The sequence below is a fragment of the Corylus avellana genome, chromosome 5, assembly GCF_965113065.1.
Source record: "Corylus avellana chromosome 5, dhCorAvel1.hap1.2, whole genome shotgun sequence".
Taxonomy (NCBI): domain Eukaryota; kingdom Viridiplantae; phylum Streptophyta; class Magnoliopsida; order Fagales; family Betulaceae; genus Corylus; species Corylus avellana.
The window spans coordinates 2830187-2853481 of NC_142494.1; the positions used below are offsets into that span (position 1 = coordinate 2830187).

A 23295-nucleotide genomic window follows, 5' to 3' on the forward strand; every position below is an offset into this window, starting at 1 on the left:
AAAAAAGAATACCAAGTTCTATTACAAATTAATTAGCTGTAATGGGTTTAATTTGCACAATTCAATAAAGAAACATTTCCTGCAATGAGAGTGATCTAATAGTGGTTTAACATTAAACTCGTGCAAAAGAAAAACAAGGGAGAGAAAGGGCTCGAGTCAAGCCCCAACTGCATCTACTGCAGAGATAGATACCTTCTCCTAGTGTTCACATACAAGATCCTGGCACCCCCTTGTGACAGTTTCTAAAACGCCCAAATATTCATCTACTGCCGAGGGCGTGTGCTGTGTGGCCTACTGCCCTCCCACACAGAAGAGCATTCTTTGGGATCGGATATTCATCTCTCCATGAATTTGCAGGGGAGTAGACACGGAGATAGAATTGCTGCCCTAAATATTGGCGAGCCCAGTTCTCAGATCTTATATTCCACATTCCCACGTTATCCAAAGGCACGTAAACTGCAGTCCATGACATGGGATACACCTGTGATAATAACAATATATAAGAAGAAAAAAATTAGTCTTTAGAAAGACTACTTTAGAAGAAAGAAACATGTCTTGCCACTTCAAATTTGAGTCTCATTGGGTGATTCAATAGGTACAGATGAAGAAAATTCATGGTCCTTTTGAGAGGAAGTAAAAAACAGCTTTGTTTGATGACACTCTTGTTTTTTCTTTCAAAATAAAAACATTGACAAACAACACATTTTCAAAACTACTTTAGCTTTATGTTTCATAACATAAGAATACATTTTCAATCAAAAAACATAAAGCACGTTCCAAAAAGCATCAACAAACGGAGCGTTGCATGACATAAGCATCTATATAGCATTCTTAGAATTAACTTTTTTCCAAACACCAGAGAGAGTCTAGTGTTATTAGGTAAAATTCACAAAATCACGGATGCCCACAGCAGACTTCTCAATATACCTGAACAGTGGAACGAGAAATTGTGTCTCTTAAATTGTAATTTAATCTGCTTGCAGGGGTCCACTGCCCTCCATCCATCCTGCACATCAAAATGATCATATATCTTCAGAGAAGCAAAAAAGATAAGTGGCAATATCCACATCTGATTTTGCAACTTGCAGTAGAACTTTTTAACATCTCATGTGTAAATATATAGTAAACCTACCCGACAACAAAGAAGTTATGGCCATTTATGTGCCATGACTGCACACTGTCTTCAAAATTCTCAAACACAATCTCAACATAGCCTCTGAAGTCGGCAGCCATGACTGAAGTCTGGAGGTAAGCACCACCACCAGTGGGACTGTCTGAGATGCTTCCAAGAGAAAATACCCCTGAGATCTTGAAGAAGTCGGCAAGCTTAAGTGGCGTATCAGCTGGGATGAAGGACACACTATTGACAGCATATCTCTGCTTGCCATTGATAGTTTGAGCAGAGTTTGCAAGTCTGATTGTACGAGTGGTGTTGATCATTCCATAATGGTATGAGCCTTGGGGATTAGGTCTTGGCCCGCTTGCTGTGAGATTCCGTCTGGTTTGATACATGACACAAAATAATTAGGCAACACAACCACATCCACACTGTGCCATTTTACTAGTGCTGTACCCTCAGAGCTATAAGTTGAAACAAGCTTATTTTGTATTACATATTGCTTTAGATTATGAGTGTTGCATGCACAAGATCAGTTCATTAAGTTCCAAGAATCGATTCCAGTCCAGTTCAAGTTTCCTATCAACTTAAACTTTTAGGATAAGCGGGGAGATGATATTAGAGCCAAAAGTTATGAATTCTACATTTTTGGAATTAGTGGTGATTTAACATCTAATATAAGAAAGTGAGTGTTTTTCTTCCTATAAAATGCAACATATAAAATAATAAAAGACATAGACACCTAATAGATCGAGCTTGTTCTAGAGACCAATCAATCTGAGTAGTTGGGCCACCAGGAGGAGGGCCAGAAACACTTCCTGCTGAGTTACTATAATGAAGAATGGAGGTTGATGTGAGCACTTGGGAGGTAAAACGAGTTGAGACAACAATGTAGTAGTCTTGTGCTGGCTGATCAGCTGTGACCAATACAGAGTAGGATTGCCCCAAATGGATGTCAAGGGAATCATAAGTGTTCTGGAGCGAGTGAATTCCTTCAACCTCTACCAGCAGCATCTTGTGGCCCTGGATTCTGAAATTGATAGAGGTTGTAAGCCCCACATTTGATATCCGGAGCCTGTAAGTCTTGCCTGCCCAACAAGTTGGATAAAAGTTCTATAAATATGAAAGTTATATGCATAAAATTAGGAACTAAGCTAGTTTCTTGCATTCCTGCTCATCGAAATTAATTACCTTGATCAACTGTGAATGTGTACCCATTTGAACTGCGGCCATTGATAAGAAGTCCATCAGGGAAGGGAAGATCACTCCCACCGTCTAAAATCGCTCTCAAATCCTGCAGCATTCGATACAAGACTATGAATAAACAAATATAACATGCTTATATGCACCTAAGCATTTATCAAACATTATAAACCATTACATCTTCAAATTTTTGCAATATCAATACACAATGTACAATGAGGTAGTTAAGATTTGTTCTAAGCAAGCACTTACAGTGTGATTTTTCTTGTACCAATCACCAGCCAATATGGTGAAATCTCCGGAAGGAGGTGGGAAAGGTACAGGAATGACCGAGCGGCTAGCGATTTTGAAGCCACCAAACCCTCCTGCAGCCTTGTGTAAGGCAAGGGAAGGGCAGTAGAAGTAGCTTCCAATCTGATCCTTGACTTGGAGAACATAAGTGAAATTCTGCCCTGGTGGGATGGGGCAGTTTGTGCCATACACTCCATCCTGCCATGAGTTCCTTCTCTGTTGTACACCATTCCTAAAAAAGAACCACAGTTCCTTACACTTAGTGTGAAGTTAATTTTGTTACAACAAATATAGGGTCAGCATCATGGCACTTTCCCCTGACAAGAGCAATTTGGCAAGTTAAATATATAATCTAATAGGCCTTGTCCTACAAAAGACAGTTCAATTGAATTTGAAGCAGATAGACAATTTGGCCTCTAAAGATTTCTGTTTGCCCTGCTTGGTAAGGATAACCTTTAGACTTGTTTCATGCCCACAATTCAAAAGAAAGGGACTAATACCATCATTTGCCTGTTCCAATATGCCAGAATCAACATGCTCTAGAAATTGATTCCATTACAATACGACTATATGTTCTATAATATACTGTTAAGAACTTAAAATTGCATAAATACACGTGGATTTCACAATGGATTAAATGGATCTCGCTTTTTTTTTTCCTGAGCAATACAGGGGAAACAGGATTACAATGCGCGGGGGGGGGGGGGGGGGGGGTGTGATGCTTCCAAAAACTTGACGCCCTGTTTGCCAATGGCCCAAAAAGAATCCTTATTCTATTCCTCTAAAAATCAACTCCTACCATTCTTAATTTTTATACCACATCAATCACTTTTTATTACTACTACAAAACTTTTTTTTTTTTTTTTTTTTTTCACTTTTTCACAAAACATTTTTACTTTTTTTCACACACCACTTCCTTTTTTAAGGCCAATGGCAAACATGGCCTATGGGTGGTGACCCATTTGGCAATAAGGTGCGTCCTAGAATTAGCACATCTCCCAAGTTTAGAAGCAGAGCAGCTAGGGAACAAAGGCAGAATCTGATAGTGAAAGAATTGGAGCACTATACAATGTGCGGTTCAAAAATTTGCATCTTCAGAAAGTATGGAACAATACAAGAATATGATCCCAGGTCTCCCATTTACAGGCATATCCAATCCTCCCATTTGGACAACTACTTCACTCATTCAACATGACCACACACAACCAATGGGGGTCTAAAGAAAGAATTTGCCTTGAAAATTTTCAAGCTTTTCACATAGGCCAAATGAAAACTGAAATCGACTCTTTGCTGCAATACATCCAGAAAATGGATAAAAATAAGTCTAAATGTAGCGGAAAGAACAGTTCACAGTGAGAAAATGTATATACAAACAGACCCAAGCATATAATACATATAAGAAAGAAAGAAAAAGAAAAGCACTAACCAAGAGAGGAGGAAAGGCTCGTCCAAGCTATTGTACACATTGATAATCAAGTTATCATTGGTGACAGAATCGATTTGTGGCCCTGGAAATTGCCCGTTGATCAATATACCCTGCCATTTTATCAAAAATCATATTTTACTGACCATTGAAATGATTTCAAAAACTAAAAACATACAAAACAGAAATAAAAGGGAGCAAAAGTAAAAACAATAAGGAAAGGAAGGCACCTGCTGTTTTACTCCAAGAGGGTAGATGTCACCATAGGTGACATTCCAGTTGTAGAACCTGTAAGGGTCTTCTCCACTTGCGCAGGCCACTAGCAAGACCACCAAAATGAGTGAGCAAAAACTCGTATGCTCTCCCATCTCTCTCTCTAGAACCAAATGGGTTTCTTCAGGAGAATGGAGAAGTGGGATTGATATGGAGTAATGTAGAAAGAAAAAGCTTGAAAGAGAGAAACTCAAATCTCTCTTTCCTTTCTCTTCTGTCTTTTCTTTCTTTCTTTCTGTAAAGCTTAAATACACTAGTCTCTATCTCTTCTTTATCTTTTTATGCTTTGTTGAGAGTCTCTTTCTTCGGCGGGATAAAATGTCGGTGTTGTGAAAGCATCAAGAAGAAGCGTATAGTTGTGGCTCCCTTTCTAAGAAGTGCAGCAGGCAATGGTCAGATCATCATGAGCTGTTTCTGCAGCATCCAGATTAAAAAAAAGCCGTGTTTTTCCTCAGACCACACCGCGTCCCTTGGATTCTGTGTGTGACGTCAGTAGTACTGGATTAAACAATTAATATGCATGGCCATGGTTGGTGCAGTACTCTTAAAACGACGTAATTTGTCATCTATTCGTCTATTAAAAGGTAATTAATGTCGGATTGACTTTAGCAGTGTAAAGATATGATAATTAAATTTTTAATACTTCAAAAAAAAAAAAAAAAACTTAAATTTAGTTTTTTCTTTTATTTTAAGTAAGTTTTATGTGAATCTACTGTCTATTTAATTAATAGAATACCACGCGTTATGCATTTATCTCATTATGCATTATGCATTGCTGATGCCGATTTGCTTGGGTGTAATAGCCAATGGATATTATAATTATTATTTTTTTTTTAACAATGACCGATTTAATAGTCATGTTAGAATAATAAAATAAAAGTGTAATATATAAATTTTTTTTTTAATTAATGGTATGTCATATTAGATTAATAAATTAATATCTTATAGCTCTCGTTTAATATATCTTATATGTACAACATGACATAATTATTAAATTATAAATATATCTTAAATAAAATTATATATATGTATATGGATTGCAAGTGACTGACCACCCTTAATGATTGAGGGAGCAGCTTAGAGGTGCGACCACCCCCCTGTGAGGGGTCAGTGCCCCTCGCTGGAGAGGGTTGGCCCTCCTCATCAGTTAGTTGTCATTAGGAGTGGTCGATCACACTTTCAAAACTTTTTAAAATTTTTATTTTGTATATTTGTAATTTAAAGTAATTATTTCACGCGGCAAGTATATTAGCATACTATTAATTAATTTGAGAGTAGGTTGACAAAAACCTAGTTAATACCCATAGAAAGTGTAGGAACCTAATTATCAAAATTAAAAATTCAAGAACTAAATTAAATACTAAGTTTGATTTTTTTTCTTTTCCAAAATAGTAGTGGTACTGTTAGAATATATGAAAAATATATAATATTTTTTGTATATTTCATAAGTATGTTTATATCAAATATTCTCTATTTATGAATTGATTGTAATCAAAAAATCAAAGAGATTTGATTAGTACAATTGTATTTAAACATTACCCTATAAATAGAAACCTTTGTATTATAGACAAATCAAGTTAATGAGCAAAATCTAGCCCTTAAGGATATTCCGAGTGGTAGACGTAAGTGTTTAATACCGAACCACCCGTAAGTTCTTTGTATTCATTTTCGCTCTTGCTTCCGCTTAATATTTTCGCATCTTTATTTTTTCAAAAGGCACAAATATTTATCAATGTAATATATTGATTTCAACAAAAGAAAAAACCACACAATATTTGAAGTGAAAATTAAGTCTGAGTCTAGATTACCTTGAACGGACAAGTTCCAATCTATTTAAATAAGTCATTTTATGATTAAGATTTAATGTTATTTGATCTAACGGTAACGGTGTAAATAATATTATATTATATTACAAAAATAATATATCATAATCAAAAAAAATTGCTCCAATCGAGTGGGTTGGAGGATGGTATTCAACCATGAAGCTTGTCTCAGATCTGCTGACATTTTATTTAGTGATTTGAAGTCCTCTGCACTTTTCAGATTTGAATAATTGTAGGAGTCGGTGCTGGCCCAATAAGAAAATGGGTGGGTCATGTGCATTAATAATTTGCCTCAACTCTTCCTGCATTAGGAACGACTTTGGTTCCACGTACCATTTCTTTTTTCTCTTTTGCTTTTTAATGATTTAAAATAGTAGACACCGACACGAATAATCTTAAACTTTAATTAAATTACTTAAAAACATGTTTCGGTATAATCTTTTTAGTTTATAGATAGAGGATATATAGAGATTTAATAGCACCTAAGCTTCTTATGATCCCACTTGATATAATTAATTAACGACCAGAGGCATCAAAACAATGTTAATCGGACAAAGTTTTGGAGAAAGAGCCAAAGAGGCATAAAAAAAAAACTCTTCTTTTTTTCTTCTTTAGATTGACATAAAAACTCTAAGCAAACACCATCACGCTATTGTGTAAATAAGTGTAAATAGTATTTACAAAGATTAGAAAAACACTAATCATAGTATTTCTTTTTTTTAAAAGATAAATGCTTGGCTACATTAAAAAATTTATGTTTTAGCCATATAAATTCTAGGGGCAACATGGCCCCATTTTAATTTTTTTATTGTTTAAAATATTTTAATTTTAAAATCAAAATTAAAATGATAAAAAAAAAAATTTTAAAAAAAAAGAAGAAGGAGTGGTTGGCCACCTCCTATTCCCAGTTGAGCCTTGGGGGTGGCCGAACCACCCCCAAGGGCCGGTTAGAGGTGGTTGAAGCCACTCTCATGGCCATTAGGAGTGAATTAGCTACATTCAAGAGCCAAAAAGAGAAAAAAAAAAAAATAATAAATAAATAAATTAATGAGTTTAGTGAATTTGGTACTTAGGGATGGCCAAGAGCCATGGGGGTTGCTTCGACCACCCCCACCAACCGCTTGGGAGTGGCCGAAGCCACCTCATGGCCCTTTGGTCACCTCCAACCGGTCCTTGGGGGTTGTTTAGCTACCCCAAGGCTCAACTGGGGTGGCTAACCACCCCTTCCTATTTTTTATTTTAATTTTTTTATTAAGTTTTTCTCATTTTTAATTTTGATTTTAAAATTAAAAGATTTTAAACAATAAAAAATTAAAATAGGATCATGTACTCTTTGTCACCTAAAATTTATATAGCTAAAACATGAACATTTTAATACAACCAAGCATGAAAGAATGAGAAAATAACGAAAGAAAAATGTATTAGCATATCTATATGCAAAGCAACGGAAGCAATCGAGGGTTATTTGTTTTTAATTAGAATATTTGTCTGACATTACTTTGGTTGAAAATGACAACATCCTTAATTGCGTTACAGCGGCCCATATACGGACTATATCTATGGCTCTCAGGCAGTCAGACCTCAGCATTTTAGGCTTATAGCATTAGTTGGGCCTACTTCGTAGGACACCCCTCTTCTTTCTTTTTATTTTATATTTTATTATTATTATAAAGAGCAAGATTATATTTCATCAACTAAAAAGGAGCAAAATACATAAACCTGCCTGGAAAACCGTAAAAAAATTTCTTACTACAGCAAATTATTATGAAGGCAAAGAAAAAGAAATTTGAACAAAATTGTTCCGAAATACAATGAAATCCTATAGTCACTTTAGAATTAGTATTTTTTTAGAGTAAACGAAAACCCCCTTAAAATAAAATTTGCACAAAAGAGAGTTGTAGGAGAAATAGAAAAGTTATATGATTATGTGTCCATACATATAACCAAATGGTCATATTTATAATGATTTTTGGCACATTTAACCTCCAAAATCATTTTGCACATGAAAATGGCTCAATTGGCCGAAGTTCTCTCAAGTATTCTACAATTAAAATCGGGCCTCATAACATTTAAAGTCCTTGCCCGTGCGTGTGTCATGGCTGACTAGCTCTTTTTTCCATCACTCAATTTATTGTTAATATTAAGTGAAGAATATTTCTTATAAACTAGTTGACTTCTTTGTATTTAACTAAAATAGAATAAAACTTTTCTCTCTACACTTCAAAATTTTAGTTTTTTGATTGACTTAAAAGATGTAAATCTTTCAAGTAAATGCACATAAAATATTTTATATACAAAATATATTTATAATTATTTGAAATACTCTCAATTTGCTTAAGTCCTCTTAAGTCTTCTACAATTGAAATTGGGCCTCATAACATTCAAAGTCCTTGCTCTTGTGTGTGTCATAGCTGGCTAGCTCTCTTCTACATCACTCAATTTATTGTTAATGTTAAGTAAGGAGTGTTCCTTATAAACTAGTTGGCTTCTTTGTATTTAGTCAATGTAAGATAAAACTTTTCTCCCTACACTTCAAAATTTTGGTTTTTTTTTTTTTTTTTTAATTATTATTATTATTATTATTATTTATTTTTTGATTGACTTAAAAGATGTAAATCTTTCAAGTAAATGCACATAAAATCTTTTATATACAAAATCTATTTATAATTATTTGAAATACTCAAAATAAATAATTTTATTTATTTATTTAAAATAAATTTAACAAAATCAGCCCTTGTGAGTACATCCATTTGCAATTAGCTCTTTGTCATATAAAAGTTGGATGACAGCTCCTTGCAATAAGCAAACAAAAAACAAATAGTCCCTACACTCAACTTCCATTCTCATTTTTGAGGAAAACCTTCCAATGTCATGTAAGCAACAATTATATTATGACAAGTGTCACTCATAATAAAAAAATAAAATAAAAAAAAAAAAAAAAAAAAAAGAAGACCTTTAAAGGGTGGTCAAGTTACCCCTTTTAACCAGATAGGGGCCAGACGACCCTATAGTAGTCATCCATTGATTGAATCCAATGGCCCAAGTATTAGATTGGGCAAAAGTCCATTTAGACTCATTAGTGCTTGATGGCCTGCATCAAAAGCCCAAACTCGATCAAGTTGTAGCCTAGCAAGCAAGAAAGGTCGCTTGGAAGCCCAAGCCTAGTCTGAAAGTGGGCTAGTCTCTTTCTAAATGGCTTGAATCGAAGTCATCAAAGAACCAAAATGAAAACTTTACGAAGTGTAGCCACAAAGATTTTTTTTTTTTTTTTTTTTTTTTTTTTTTTTTTTTTTTTTTTCAATTTGGTTGAAAAAAATTCTTTTATCTCTGTTTATAAAACACATGCGATTCTCACTAGTTCATTTGGCCCACTCAATAAATCGTTTGGCCCTTACCCATTCAAACTTAGAAGTCTTAATTGTATAAAAGTTTTGTAATCCTTACCCAATAAATCTTTTGATCCTTACCCATTCACATCTAGAAGCCTTAATTGTATAAAAAATTTGTAGTCCCTACCAGTATTGGCTACCACAAGCAAATAGGTCAGTCGAATAGAAATGAGAAAGAAATAGATTAATAAGACACAAAGGTGGGATGATGTGAGTAAAATGAGTTTTGAATTTTCTATGAATAAAAAATGAAGAAAGTTATTTGTAAATGTGAAAAAAATGAGTGACTTTAATGGATAGAAAGAAAAAAAAAAAAGAAAAAAAAAAAGAATGAGTTGCTAAATGGGCATGCTAAAGAGTTTGTACATTGGGTTTGCTCTTTGTATTGGTATTTAATTAATAAGAAATTATAGCTATTTTGTTGTTCTTTAATAACTATAATTTAATTGTAGACTATATATATATATATATATTTATATTTTTATTCGATAGTTATAGTCTGGGTAGTCTTTAGTTCATAAAAAAAACAAGCGAAAGAAAAAATTGTAAAAAAAAAAAAAATAGTTTGGCATTACTACTAGCACACCATTAAAAAAATTCAAATAGTGTAACATCATTTATGGGTTAAATATAACAATGGTAAATATCATAAAATGGCTGTTGTCCATCTCATTTCACCTGAGGATTGTTTTTTTATTTTTGTCTCAAACGTCTATTTCAATGACACATTTGATTGCTATTGGTTATTGGCTACTGGCTATCGGCTTTATAAAAGTTGCCGGCGCTGAGTATCCAAGATAGTGACCGTCACTTTAGGTCCAGCATTAGCTCTAAAAATATCTTTAAAAAAAGCCCCAACGACTAAGATATCTACACGCACCTCTCACATGCTTTGTTTTTTTGGGAACTGGTAAGCATTAGGTAACCACGTGAAAAAGGTTTGATGAAGCAGCGGTCCTTCTCAAGCACACAAAAATGGCGTAAAAGTTAAGCTTATTCTACTACTCTACAAACCCACAAAAATACAGATATAGATAGATTAAATTATTAATTACAGGTTTGGTGGCCGGCATCTCCATTAATTTTTGTTTCTTTTGGAGGGATGCTGAAATTCCAGTACTGCTTGGTTACTTTGTTGCTGCTCGTTATACAAGTAAAAGGATCAGAAGATTGAGAGCAAAGAGAGAAAGTGGGGATCGATGGGTGTGATGAGGGCGGCGATCGGAGATGCAATATTGACATCCTTGTGGGTTTTTAGCACGCCGATGATGGGAATCCTCACACCCATCATTGCTACATACGTCGGCGTTCAACCCAAGTCACTGGCGGGCCTCTTCATCACCACCCTCCTTGCCACCACTCTTGTACTTATATTCAGGCTGATTGACAAGGCCTTGGGTGGTGCCAGCTTCAATCCCTCCACCACCGTCTCCTTCTACGCCGCCGGCCTTAAACCCGACTCGTCTCTCGTCTCCATGGCCGTGCAATTTCCAGCTCAGGCTGCTGGCGGATTGGTTGGTGCCAAAGCTATATTGCAGGTAATTGTTAAAGGACATAAATTTCCTCCAAACTTATGATCGAAATTTCCTTCGACCTATTCTAATAAGTAATAAATGTCATCTCTCACATGTTTTATTTAATATCTTAACTGTTATTCTACTAATTTAAAAACCCAAATATTAATTTTTTAGAAACTAAAAAAATGTTCTTATTAGAGTAGGTTGAAAGAAAATTTCTTCCAAACCAAATCAATTTTAAAAAAATTTCTATCCATAATTAAATTACTACTCATTTAATTTTAAATTTAATCATTTAATTAATATTTTAATACAGGTGATTCCGACCCAATACAAGCACAGGCTTAAGGGACCATCCCTGAAAGTGGATTTGCTTACCGGAGTCGTGGCGGAGGCGGCGTTGAGCCTTGGGCTTAGCTTTGCCATCCTTTTCATTGTGCTCAAGGGTCCTAAAAATCCACTGCTAAAGGTGTGGTTGATTGCTGTGGCAACTGTGGGAATGGTTGTTGCAGGGTCTGGTTACACAGGGCCATCCATGAACCCTGCCAACGCCTTTGGGTGGGCATTTGTGAATAATCAGCATAATACTTGGGAACATTTTTATGTTTATTGGATTGGTTCCTTCACTGGAGCAACTTTGGCTGGTTGGATCTATCGGTTTCTCTTTATTCTACCAATCAAGCAGAAGAAAGCCTGATGAAGAAGCAATATTTAGATAAGAAGTTTTTTCTTTTTTATTCTCAATAGTAAAGTGAATAAATTTGCTCTTTCTCATTAGTTGCATCAAAGCATATATTAATGTTGAATTCGAACCCTACCCCTACTTTACCTTGATTTCGGGAGTTATAAATATCAGGTGTTAGCTAGGTTTTACTATTGAGGGAAATGTTGCTATAATTAAATTCAATATTTTCATTATAGCTTAAGAAACAATCGTCAATTAAGAGTATATATGCATGTGAGGTCGAGTAGAACTAAAATCGTTCGGACAACATATGATAGTAAGCAAAAATTAAGAATTTGAAGACTGTCAAGATAATTCAAGAAGAAATAAAATAATGAATAAGTTTGAGGTTTGAGAAAATACCATGGAGGTTAGCTCTCAAAATAATATTATAGAATGAAGAATTAAGCTCACATGTATAGCTGAAGCAGACAAATAGGGGCAAAACTACCCGTTGCGTTGGGGGGGGGGGGGGGGGGGGGGGGGGGGGTTGACTTTTAAAAATATCTTTAAATTGTATGGTTTCTTTTATGACTTGGATCCCCAAAATTATTTTTTTATCCTAAAAAATCATCATCTTTTAGTTGTCTCCTTCATCTAAAATCCTGATTTCACCATTGCAAAAGATTTTTAGCAAAAAAAAAAAAAAAAAGGTTTAATTATTACATAAAATCAAAATACGAAATAAAATAAAGATTCTGCATTTTTTTTTTTGGCAAAATCCAATAATAAAATCACTACAAAAAGGAGAAAATAAATATTTCATAATATGACAAAAAATAACTTAAAATAATGATTTTTAAGGAAAAACAATGGATTTTGGGCCTAAACGGTGCTCATTTAGCATTGCTCAATGGCCACGATGTACATGCCAAAAAGAGCTTTTCAGATTTGGTTCATATACGCGATTACGATACTCATAGCCAAAGTTATGCCTGATTTACTACCTAATGCGCAATATTATTCCCCCATTTATGTCTGGCTTTATTGATTCTTGTCATTCTTGTGTTGATTTTCTCTTTCAAAATATTCTAGTGCCATTAACTCATTATTAGACAACTCAATGTCTACTGATTCTCTTGCATCAATATGTTATGCATTTTAAAAAAAATGGCATTATGCAGTAACTGATCAAGAAGATGTGCAGAGTGGATGTAAAATGCAAATAATACGGAAATGTTTTGCTGCCTAACTCAATTGAGTAGAGGCTATTGTATGTGAGAAGTGTTAGAAAGTCAAAGGGTAGGAGCCATAATTCTTTCCAAACTAACGCGGGTGGCAAGAATTTTAAACACCCCATACTGGTTATTTAGAATTTTTTTTTCATTTTAAAATTTTTGCCATGTCAGTTTGGAAAGAATTCTGGCTCCTTCACTTTAACTCTCTAACACTTCTTATTATATATATAGAAGAAGTTGTTACATATTTTCAAAATTTGAACTTTACAAAATCATCTATTATGAATCTATGATAAGGATTATCTAAAATGATTCAAATAGCATATGAGAGTTTATCCTAAGGTATATATCCAAATGTTGTGAAGAATTCAAAACTTGTAGTTAAGAGGTTGGTTAAGAATTATCCATTACACGCCACCCCTTCAAGCTCAGAGGAAGTGAAACAATTAGAAGCTTGTCTCGAAGCTAATTAGTGAACCGAAGAAAAGATGGCTTTGTGAAGATGTCGTTTACTTGATCTTTACTGGAAATGAACCGAATATCAAGAGTCTTGGAGGCCATCATGTCACGAACAAAATGAAAATCAATTTGCACATATTTGGCACGAGCATGAAAAATTAGATATTTGATGAGAGGTAGGTGGCACCTATGTTGTCGCACCATAACACGGGAGGCATTGATATAGAAACACCAAGTTCAGTTAATAACGACTTTAACCATGAGATTTCAGCTGTAGTCGACTTTGAAGTCGACAGACGTGATGTAGGAATTGAGAATGAGAAAATCCCTATGGTCGAGACATTTAAACTTCTTCAATAAATACATTTGTTATATCTATTTGTTTGATAGACCAGCTAAGAAATTGCAATGGAAATGAACTCAAGTTGATCATCAATGTGCTGAGATGAAGAAGACGTAGATGTGAGAGGATGAGGAACGTACAATGTGGGTTGGATGAAGAGATTGACTAGAAGGAGCCGTGGAAATGAACATGGGCTGTAACATAATAGTATTCGAAGATGGACGGCGGGATTGAGATACAAACTGGATTGAAACGGAAAAACATTTTCCGAAATTAAAAATGACATCGTGAGATATATGAAGACGACAAGTATCAAGATTAAGACGTGTACCCTTCGTGTCTAAGGGTACTATATTGCAAGAAAACGCATTAAGTTAAACGAGGCTGGAAATCCTAAGAATTATATGGACGTAAATTTGACCAAAGAGAACTCCCAAAGACACATAATAAAAAATAATCTGGTGAAGAGCAAACAAGAATCTCATAAGGTGATGAATTGTATAGAATAGGCGTAGGCGGATGATTTATAAGATAACAAGCCATCTAAAACGCATCATCCCAATAATTCAGAGGTACATGTGTATGAGAGAGTAAAGCCAAGTCTGTCTCGACTATATGGTGGTGTTTACGTTTCACCGTACCATTTTATTGGTATGTGTGAGGACAAGGGAGACGATTAGTGATCCCTAAATTTTGTGAATTTAGGGATTTGACCACATGGGTGATAATGTTTTCTGAAAGAAGAAATGAGAGCACCGAGGTTTAATTAATCATGTAGGTGCCAATGCAGAAAATCAGGAATGGGAGCAAAGGTAGTGGTACCAATGCTAAGGTGAGTGGTGGATAGATAGAGCCATCCACATATCGGAAAAAGGCCAACTCCCTTTAATTGAGGGACCACTTGAGCTTTCCAAAAGAGATAGTAGTCTTTGTGAGTTTGATTGGAAAGCGCGCAATTGTAGAGGTTGTGGAGAGCTGTGTGTGGGTTGGAGGAAGGTGCGGTGGTGCACGCTATGCGTAGGAATAGCTCTAATACCATGTAAAATACAAATAAATGGAAATGTGGTTTGCTGTCTTACTCAATTGAGTAGAGGTACAGAACTTTATGAATGCTGTGATGAATTCAAAACTTCCAGTTAAGAGGTTGGTTGAGAATTATCCTTAATTTACAGGCAATGTGAAGGGTTTGAGCTAGCTAGCTTAAGCTTCCCTTGGCTAGGCTAATGAACTTTAAAATTAAGTAGACAATCGGAAAGAGAAAGAACAAAACTTTATTTGACTTGGAAAAAACACACAATATGCTAGAATATATATATAATACATCATGAAGTTTAAATTCAACTGGGAGTTAAGTCTTTCTCACAACGAAGAAAAGAAAACTCACAATATTATGCTAGGACATGAAACTTCTAATTAACAAGCAGATTATTCTGGTAGTACTGCAAGAAGCGATAGAATGTGTTAAGCACATCACTACCACCATATATATATAGCGCTCCCTGTGTTCGCCTTTCCACTACTGAAAACGCAAGAACAAAGGGAGAGATAGCCTTTTGGACCATGTTTACAGCAGCAGCAGCAGCAGCAAATTCATGACCACAAAAGCTTAGAAACTTTGAAGTTGCAAAGGGGAACTCTTCTCTTGTAAGTACGAGAAGATAGGGATCTCTCTACCAAGCACATTGCTGCAGCAAAAGCATATTACTGCTGCTCAGTAATCCCAGTTCCGTACAAGAAGATTGGTAGAATTTGGCTTTAGAAATCATAATCAAAAAGCCATCTGATGATCCTTCCATAGCCCTCACCTCCTTAAGAGCATCAATGAACACCGACAAACGGCAACCAGTTAACCATGATTCCATCCAAGTGACATCCTCGGCTCCACTACAATACAAACCAGTTCGATGAAGGTTCCACATTAATTATTGTGAAAGTACTCAATAACAGACAAAAACATATGGACAAAATTCACCGACATACACCCTATTGCATCAAGAAAATTCCTTTATTTATTTATTTTATTTCTCCTTTTTTATCTTTTCAATATCATTATTTCTCTTGCAAACTAATGGTTACTTTTGGAATCTGCATGTGGCAGTAATCATCCTCTTAATTGGTAGTCAAAGTTATTAAGTTATATAGGAAAATGACAGCAGAAGTTGAGTGACGCCACCATGTGGCTTAATTATATGATGAAAACTGGAATTTATATATTAGCTATCATCAAATGAGTAAAGACTTTCCGTTCCTAGCAAATCCAGGCTCCTCTTCATGCTCTTTTTCTCTCTTTTTTGTTTATAAGCGCCGTACAGTTGTTTCCAAATTCTTGCCTCAATCACCATGTTTAATTTATATATTGACTACTTGCTTGCTGATCCATCATATTTTATTGATTAAATTTGGAATTGACAAAGCAAACATTTGGGTGAGACGCCTACAAAGTCACTATTAATAATGAAGGAGTAATTAATCTTGAAAAAGGCTTAGAAAGAAACAAATTAATTAGTAAATTTGGAACAACCTTAACCAACGCATGCATGTACAGTCATGATGGTAGAATAATTTGGATTGAGATCTAGGGTATTGGGCCTTGTTTTCTTTCTTTTCAGCAACCTCACCGCTGCACTGCCATTAATAGCCTCCCACCACTACCATTGAGAGTGGCTGGCTATTCCAAAGGCCAGTTGGGATGGTTGAATCATCCCCTCAGAGGTAGTTGAACCACTCCTATGGCCAAAGGAGGTGGTTTTGCCTCCTACAAAAACTAGTTGGGGGTGGCCAAACCACTATGTGGCCACTGAGGTGATTCGATCAGCCATTATTAGTCTCCCATCACCAGCACCACTGAGAGTGGCTTGGCCACCCCAAAGGCCAGTTGGAAGTACTGGTCGAGCCACCCCTAGGTGATGGTCAAACAACTTCTATGGCCAATGGGGATGGTTCTACCACCTCCAAAAACAAGTTGAGGTGGCCAAACCACCTCAATGGCTATCAGAATGGTTCGATCAGCCATTACCAGTCAACTACCAACCACCCCAAAGGCTAGTTGGGTTGTCGAACCACCCCCTAAGAGGTGGTCAAACCACTTCTGTGGCCAAAAAGGGTGGTTCGGTACCCCGAAAGACTAGATGGGGGTGGATGAACCAACCTTGTGGCCACTAAAGTGGTTTGATCGACCATTACCAGTCTCCCACCACCACTAAAGAAGGTGTTTGGCCGCCCCCAAAGGTCAGTAGAGGGTGGTTGAAGCACCCACTAGGAGGTGGCCGAACCACCCATGTGTCCACTGAACTGATTTGGATTGGCCACTCCCAATGATGGTGGTAGTGAGAGACTGATAGTCGCAGTGTGGGAGTGAGGGTAACAACGAGATTACTAGAAAAAGAGAAAGTTTTAGTTTTTTATTAGTATGACGTAGCAGAATCTCGAATCGTTATTTTAAATTAATGGGTCAGATTAGAGCTATTGTACAACATATTTTAAATTAATGGGTCAGATTAGAGCTATTGTACAATATGCAACACCTTACGTATTGCACGCGATCTCAATCCGAATAATTTTATGAGACCACAATTATTAGGGTGCTCTGATACCGAGTAGACTACAAAGGGAGGAGATTTTGACGGAGACAGAAGAAAGACGTTTTGATTGGGGGGATTGCAAGGAGTGAGACTAGCTAGCCATGGATATGGCTGCATCATAATGTTTGAAGGTGAACTGAATAACTGCAAGAGCATACCTGAGCCATCCAACTTTGTCATGTATGGAAACATTAGCCATGTCACGCACTAGCTGAGGCTAGGCAAGTTGGGAAGTAACCTGCAAATCATCTACATAGGAATGCAAGTTTATTGAAGAAATTGAGGACCATGTGGATGGAGGGAGATCTATGATTGTGTAAACTGTACGTTCAGATCTAGTGTCTCTATTTTATCTTGATCGAGTACAAGTTATTGATTTTACAATCAAGGATAATGTACAAAAAAGGAAAAAGTTCTGCGAGATAAACTAAACAAAAGACTTAATCTACTACTTGGAATTGGCATATCAATAAAGAATATCCATAAAGAAAGGAACAAAAAATACCTGAAAGCTAGAGCAATAATATTGTCACCGAGCTTTTCATGGGCTTTTGTTGTAATCTCCAACGTTGAAGTTTTTCCAAGATCCTTAGTTAGCTTTTCATAATCATCTTCAATACTTCCATTAACCACCACTGCAAACATGACATATAAGGAAAACCATAGTGCAATTTCATCATCACATCCCACATAAATATTGTTCATCATATATGCTCCTTAAATCCCATCATGAATTGAAGAAGCCATTAAACATACCAGAAGCAGCAAATGTTGCTGCTAGAGGAACGTGTGGCTCGCTCCTCTTTGACTCCACATGTGCGGGTCTCACCCAATATCGTCCATTAATAGTGCCTGCCAAAGTTGCTCGAAAAAATTATGAATCCAACGGTCGAAAAGAGCCGCTTTGTTGAGCTATATATACATATGTATAACACACACATGTATAGATAGATATATGCATCAAGAAATAGACAATCGGAATATATATATAAAGGCAATTATGAACTACATAATAAAACAATAAAAACAAAGAAAAATTCTAATACCCGGGCTTGTTTAGATGAGAAATTCTTCACAATCCTGAAAAACTTTATTAACTCGAGACCCATTTATGGGGTTTGAAGAAAGTATATAGATATATATGATATGATGCATCTTTGTTGGAAACCAAAACCCCTTCTACACAATAAAGCTGAATTCCACTATAAAGAGCTAAATTCCATAACAAAAGATGAACATATTATATATATCAAGAAAATAGAAAAACAAATACCATTTGGCTCAAAGGTTGAAGCTTTAGTGGAAGGCAGACAGCTGAAAGACGCAGGAACAGCCAAAGACATAAAAAAGGAGTTGGAACACGATTTCTCTCAGTATCTTTCTGTCTGTGGCCCATGGAGAAGCATTATATGTAACTGGGGTGGGAGAGTGGTTCGCCTAGGTTCATTGAACCTGGTCACTTGCTAATTAAGGCCGTACGAGACCCAAAAAACAGTACTGTGGGAGCCTTGGACACGCATGTTGATAAGTCCAACCATGCACTCTTTCTCGTAGGCTGTCTTCATTGTCCTCCCTGAGCATTAACCAAAAACTTATTTTTTTTAAAAGGAAAAAGAATAAAGAAAGTTTAATTTATGTTGGATGGTAGAGATCACTCAACGTCTCAACCGTTATTGTCTTTTCCTTTTTGGCAAGAGTAATTAATCACATATATATTCTAAACAAATATAAAGGAGAAGTGACAGGGAGCTAGCCAAATAAATGAACTTAGAAAAATTTTTAAACTGAGGTGACAAATCGTGAGTGGCAGACAAGGGAGAAAAAATTTCATTTTTTTTTTTTAAAATTTACAAAGGGGAGTGCTAAGCTTACAAACAAATTTTACTTAAAAACTTTTACAAACTGATTGGATATAAGATAAGTTCAAATTTTTAAAAATCTAATCATATTGTCCCACATCAGCTTGTAAAAGTTTTTCTGTAAAATTTGTTTGTAAGCCTAGCACTCCCCATTTAAAAACCCTTGCTACGTCAGTTTAAAATTTTTTTTCTGAATTTATTTGTTTGGCTCTCTAACACTTCTCAATATAAAGTGGAGTTGTTCATTTTGGTATAACTAGTCATGCTGCAGTGAGCCGGATGCATATGTATATATATATATATGAAAAAAATATAAAAAAGCCCTCCAAACTGACAATTATTTGCGAGTTGATCTCCCAATGTTCAAAAGGTACTAAAGCAACCAACAAAGTACCAAAATGTATCAAAGTGGCCACTCTGTTAGTCAACCCCGTCAACTTGGGTGGAAAATGCATCACATGCCATCCACGTGCTTTTTTTTTACTTGAAGTTACTAAAATGCCATTTTGTGAAGCAGAAAATTTCTACCCCTTAAGCAACGTCGTTTGGCCTAACTTATATACAATTACCAAAACGATGTCGTTTTGGCTATTGTATATAAGTTAGGTCAAACACCACAGCTAACTCGTCTTCTTCTCCACTCCTCACCCTAGTCTTCTCCTCTCACACCTCATAGCTCCTCACGCCCCACAACTATAAAACTCGTCTTCACCTGTAAATCTCAAACCCATCCCATTTCTTGTAGCTCGTCAACGATGGAGAAGTTTTCAAGCGACGTTCATGACGATGATATGAGGGCCTGTGGACTGTCGGTGGGAAGTTCGTCTAATTTGTCTACCACTAGTAGTCCTGCGCGTACAAAATGCCTATGCGAAATTGAATCACCAGTGATGACTTCATGCACGAAGGAAAATCTTAGTAGAAGATTTATTGGATGCGGTAAATACAAGGTACAAAAAGCAATCTTGCAGTGACGATGGGAAATTTTTTTTGGAAAATTTAGGGTTTCAAAATTAAGTTTTGCAAATTTAGGGGTTTTACGAAAAACAATTTTTTTTTGCTTGAAAGGTATGAAGTGTTTTTGTTTCAGAACTTAATTTTTCTGTTTGATGGAAAATAGATACTGGTTTTCGTTTATTATTGCAGGGAAATGATCTTTATCTTTTTTGTTCATTTATTTGTGTTAAGATTCATGAGTCTATTGGACTTTTAAAAAGGCTTTTTCTACTTAATTTAATAGGATGTAAGAAACTTAGGAATCTTCTTATACATTTGTGTAAAATTATGAAACTACATCAAATGTTGTCATGTTGGACCATTTGATCGACTTTTATGAGATACAACCTTTGATACGAACTGCATTTTGCCGGCTATTTTTCTTTTGAAAAAAAAAAAAAGTGTCAAAGGTTCAAAGGCCTGCTGTATGCATGTTGTGGCCGGATCCCAATTTTCAAAGGAAAAAAAAAAAAAAAAAGTGAACATAAAGAGAGCTTCGCATGCTATTTTCAAAAGATAAATCCATCAATTTAATTAATTATTCTATATAAAATATACTTGGGGAATTTCTCAAAAAAAGAAAAGGAAAATAAAAACGGAGTGGTCTTCCTTGGAAAAAGCATGACCTAATGACTTGTGATTTGATTTCCTAACTAAGTGTCATGAAAATGAAAACCACAATAAAAGGCTTTCTATCCTCCAAACGGATCCACAACTTCATTGGTACATAATTCTATGAGGCCTAACTAATTAAGGCAATATTTTTTGTTTATCTATTGTAACATGAAGTCTGCTCCCTTAGGCATTTTGCTTAATCAATCTAGCTAGATTGAGCAGATTTAAGTCGTGAAAGATTTTTATTAATTTCTTAATTGCTCATGGATAATATGCATGAGTGAGGATTCAATCCCAGTTTATGACAAAAGAAGTACAAAAATATGCATGGATCAGAAGATATCATGAGTATTTATGAAACATATATAATTTTAACCAAACACAATTATAAAAAAACTGTCACTCAAAACCCTAACAAAAAATTGATCATAATATCAAGAACACACCGCAAAAGAAGCCTAATATAAACACGTAAAATGGTAGAGAGAGTAAATCATCATGGAATATTTTTCTCATCAGGAAGAAGAAGATCAGATACCTTTCTCTTGGGTATAACTGAAAGAAACCCTAATGGATTGCTTGAAAATGTATGCGAAGATGGAAATTTATGGTAGTATATTTGCATAGTTGGTGACTAATTTTCATTTGTGAAATATGCAGAAACAAGGTGATCGTAGTTGTGATTATTTTATATGGGTTGACGAAGAAGCTATGCTCCCTATGTCATAGTTCAATGCCCAAATAGTTGATCAGAAGAAGGGTTTTAAAATTGAACTGGCGAAATTGACGTTGCGGATTAATGTTGAAAAGTGCAAAAACAATAGCATGGAAAAAAAAACTTAAGGATGTCATTAACCATTTGTTTGATTTTAGCATTTTTGTTGTTATCTTGTTGTTTTAGTGATAGAGAGAAACATCATTGCACTATTGGTAGGGCAATGTTGCCGTGAGAGTGAGAAACATATGTAGTTTAAGAACTTTTATTTAATGGCTTGTCTTAAAGTGAAAAAAAAAAAAAAAATGTTGCCTAAATGTCCATTTCCTTATCTAATGTACTACTGTTGTGCTGTTAGTGAAGCACATATTATAATGTAAATTTGGTTGAACTTTTCTTGTTGTTGCAGCTATTACTTTATGGACTTTTTATTCGGTGACTTGTCTTAAATTTGAATTTGAATTGGAATTTGTCAGTATAGTATCGAACACCTTGATATTTGAAAACTTAACAATTCCACATTCATATAACAATTTGTAACACAAGTTAACCAAAACAATGTAAATGTAACATAATATTGTCTTCACCCTAAATGCAAAGACAATGTACATAATATTGTTTTCACCTTAAATACATAGTTTAAACATAATCTTGTTTTTCCCATATTCTTCTACATGATAACCATTAAGACTTGAACAAAATTATCAAAAGCATATACATAACCATTAACCATTATGTTACATATCCAAAATGTAAATTTGGTTGCTTCCACAATCCATTTCTTTTGAAACCACAAAATGTATGATCTAATATTTTTGCCAATCCAGCTTCTTCTTCTTTTTTTTGTTAGCCTCCATTACTGCAATTGCCTTCTCCACGGTTGGTATAATAGTTTTATCTCTTATGGTAGGCTTTGATGTATATGCAGTAGTATCTCCCTCTAGATCAATAAAAGTTTGGCCTTTATTCCCAGTACCATATTGGGTCTTCAACGGATCTGATGCCCTTAGCCTTGTTGCAATCCCACCTCCCATAGTTTGGGTTGGGGATGAACCTCTATTCCACCCCTTAAATCGCTCCATTAGTGGTTGAGGAGACTGAGAAGACCCAATTGGTTGAGATGACCCATGTTCTTGAGTAGACAAGTGTATGCTCACATTAACCAACTAGCAAATTAAAAGAAACGAAAAGAAACACTTAGTGCATGAAGTATTCACAGTAGCACAAGCATGAGGCTGCTACTGATGTGCTTGAGGAAGTCCATACAACCTTACTGTGTGGACAATACCTTGGGACTAGGTAACATGAAAAATTGAAAATTCATTAAATATGTAATGAATTAAATTTAAAAAAAATGCAATACAGTGCATGTAGTGCTCACACTAGCATTGCTCTGAGATTGTTGTGATTGTGTTTGAGGATGTCTATACAACCGTATTGTATTGACAGTACCCTGAAATTATGCAACATTTATGAAATTTCATTAAAAAGTAAAATACACATTAAATTAAATGGAAAACAATTAAATATGATTGTATGTATTGCTCACACTAGCATTGCTATGAGACTGTCGTGTTTGAGATTGAGGAGGTCCATACAATCTGACTATGTGGATTGTACCCTGAAATTGACCTCTATCTCCACTCCTAGTCCTTGGCTCACATCTAGGGGTGTCAACCTGGTCCGGTTTCCCGGTTTTTGGCCAAAACCGGAACCGGAACCGGAACCGGGGTACCCCAGTTCTCAATTTTGAGAAACCGGAACCAGAACCGGGACCCCGGTTAACCGG

At 35.5% G+C, this 23295-nt stretch overlaps 3 protein-coding genes across 3 annotated transcripts; 1 reads left to right on the plus strand and 2 right to left on the minus strand.

Moving 5' to 3' along the window:
• On the minus strand, nt 1-4625 carry LOC132180909 (L-ascorbate oxidase homolog). The gene is given in 9 exon segments (XM_059593900.2): nt 1-287; nt 290-481; nt 928-1006; nt 1133-1498; nt 1860-2205; nt 2309-2411; nt 2573-2843; nt 4038-4147; nt 4265-4625. Coding segments are annotated over 9 exon segments (1629 nt in total). The 5' UTR covers nt 4403-4625; the 3' UTR covers nt 1-263.
• A 5859-nt stretch (nt 4626-10484) lies between these two features.
• On the plus strand, nt 10485-11850 carry LOC132182739 (aquaporin SIP1-1). Its single transcript, XM_059596069.2, has 2 exons — nt 10485-11057; nt 11353-11850. The coding sequence occupies exons 1-2, from the start codon at nt 10719-10721 to the stop codon at nt 11731-11733; spliced, it is 720 nt and encodes a 239-aa protein (XP_059452052.2). The 5' UTR covers nt 10485-10718; the 3' UTR covers nt 11734-11850.
• Nucleotides 11851-15020: 3170 nt separating this feature from the next.
• On the minus strand, nt 15021-18774 carry LOC132182817 (5'-adenylylsulfate reductase 1, chloroplastic-like). Its single transcript, XM_059596164.2, has 4 exons — nt 18595-18774; nt 18078-18173; nt 17827-17956; nt 15021-15624 (listed from the first exon to the last, which is right to left on the minus strand). Exons 1-4 carry the CDS (start codon nt 18662-18664, stop codon nt 15411-15413), a joined length of 510 nt encoding a protein of 169 aa, XP_059452147.2. The 5' UTR covers nt 18665-18774; the 3' UTR covers nt 15021-15410.
• Nucleotides 18775-23295: the final 4521 nt, after the last annotated feature.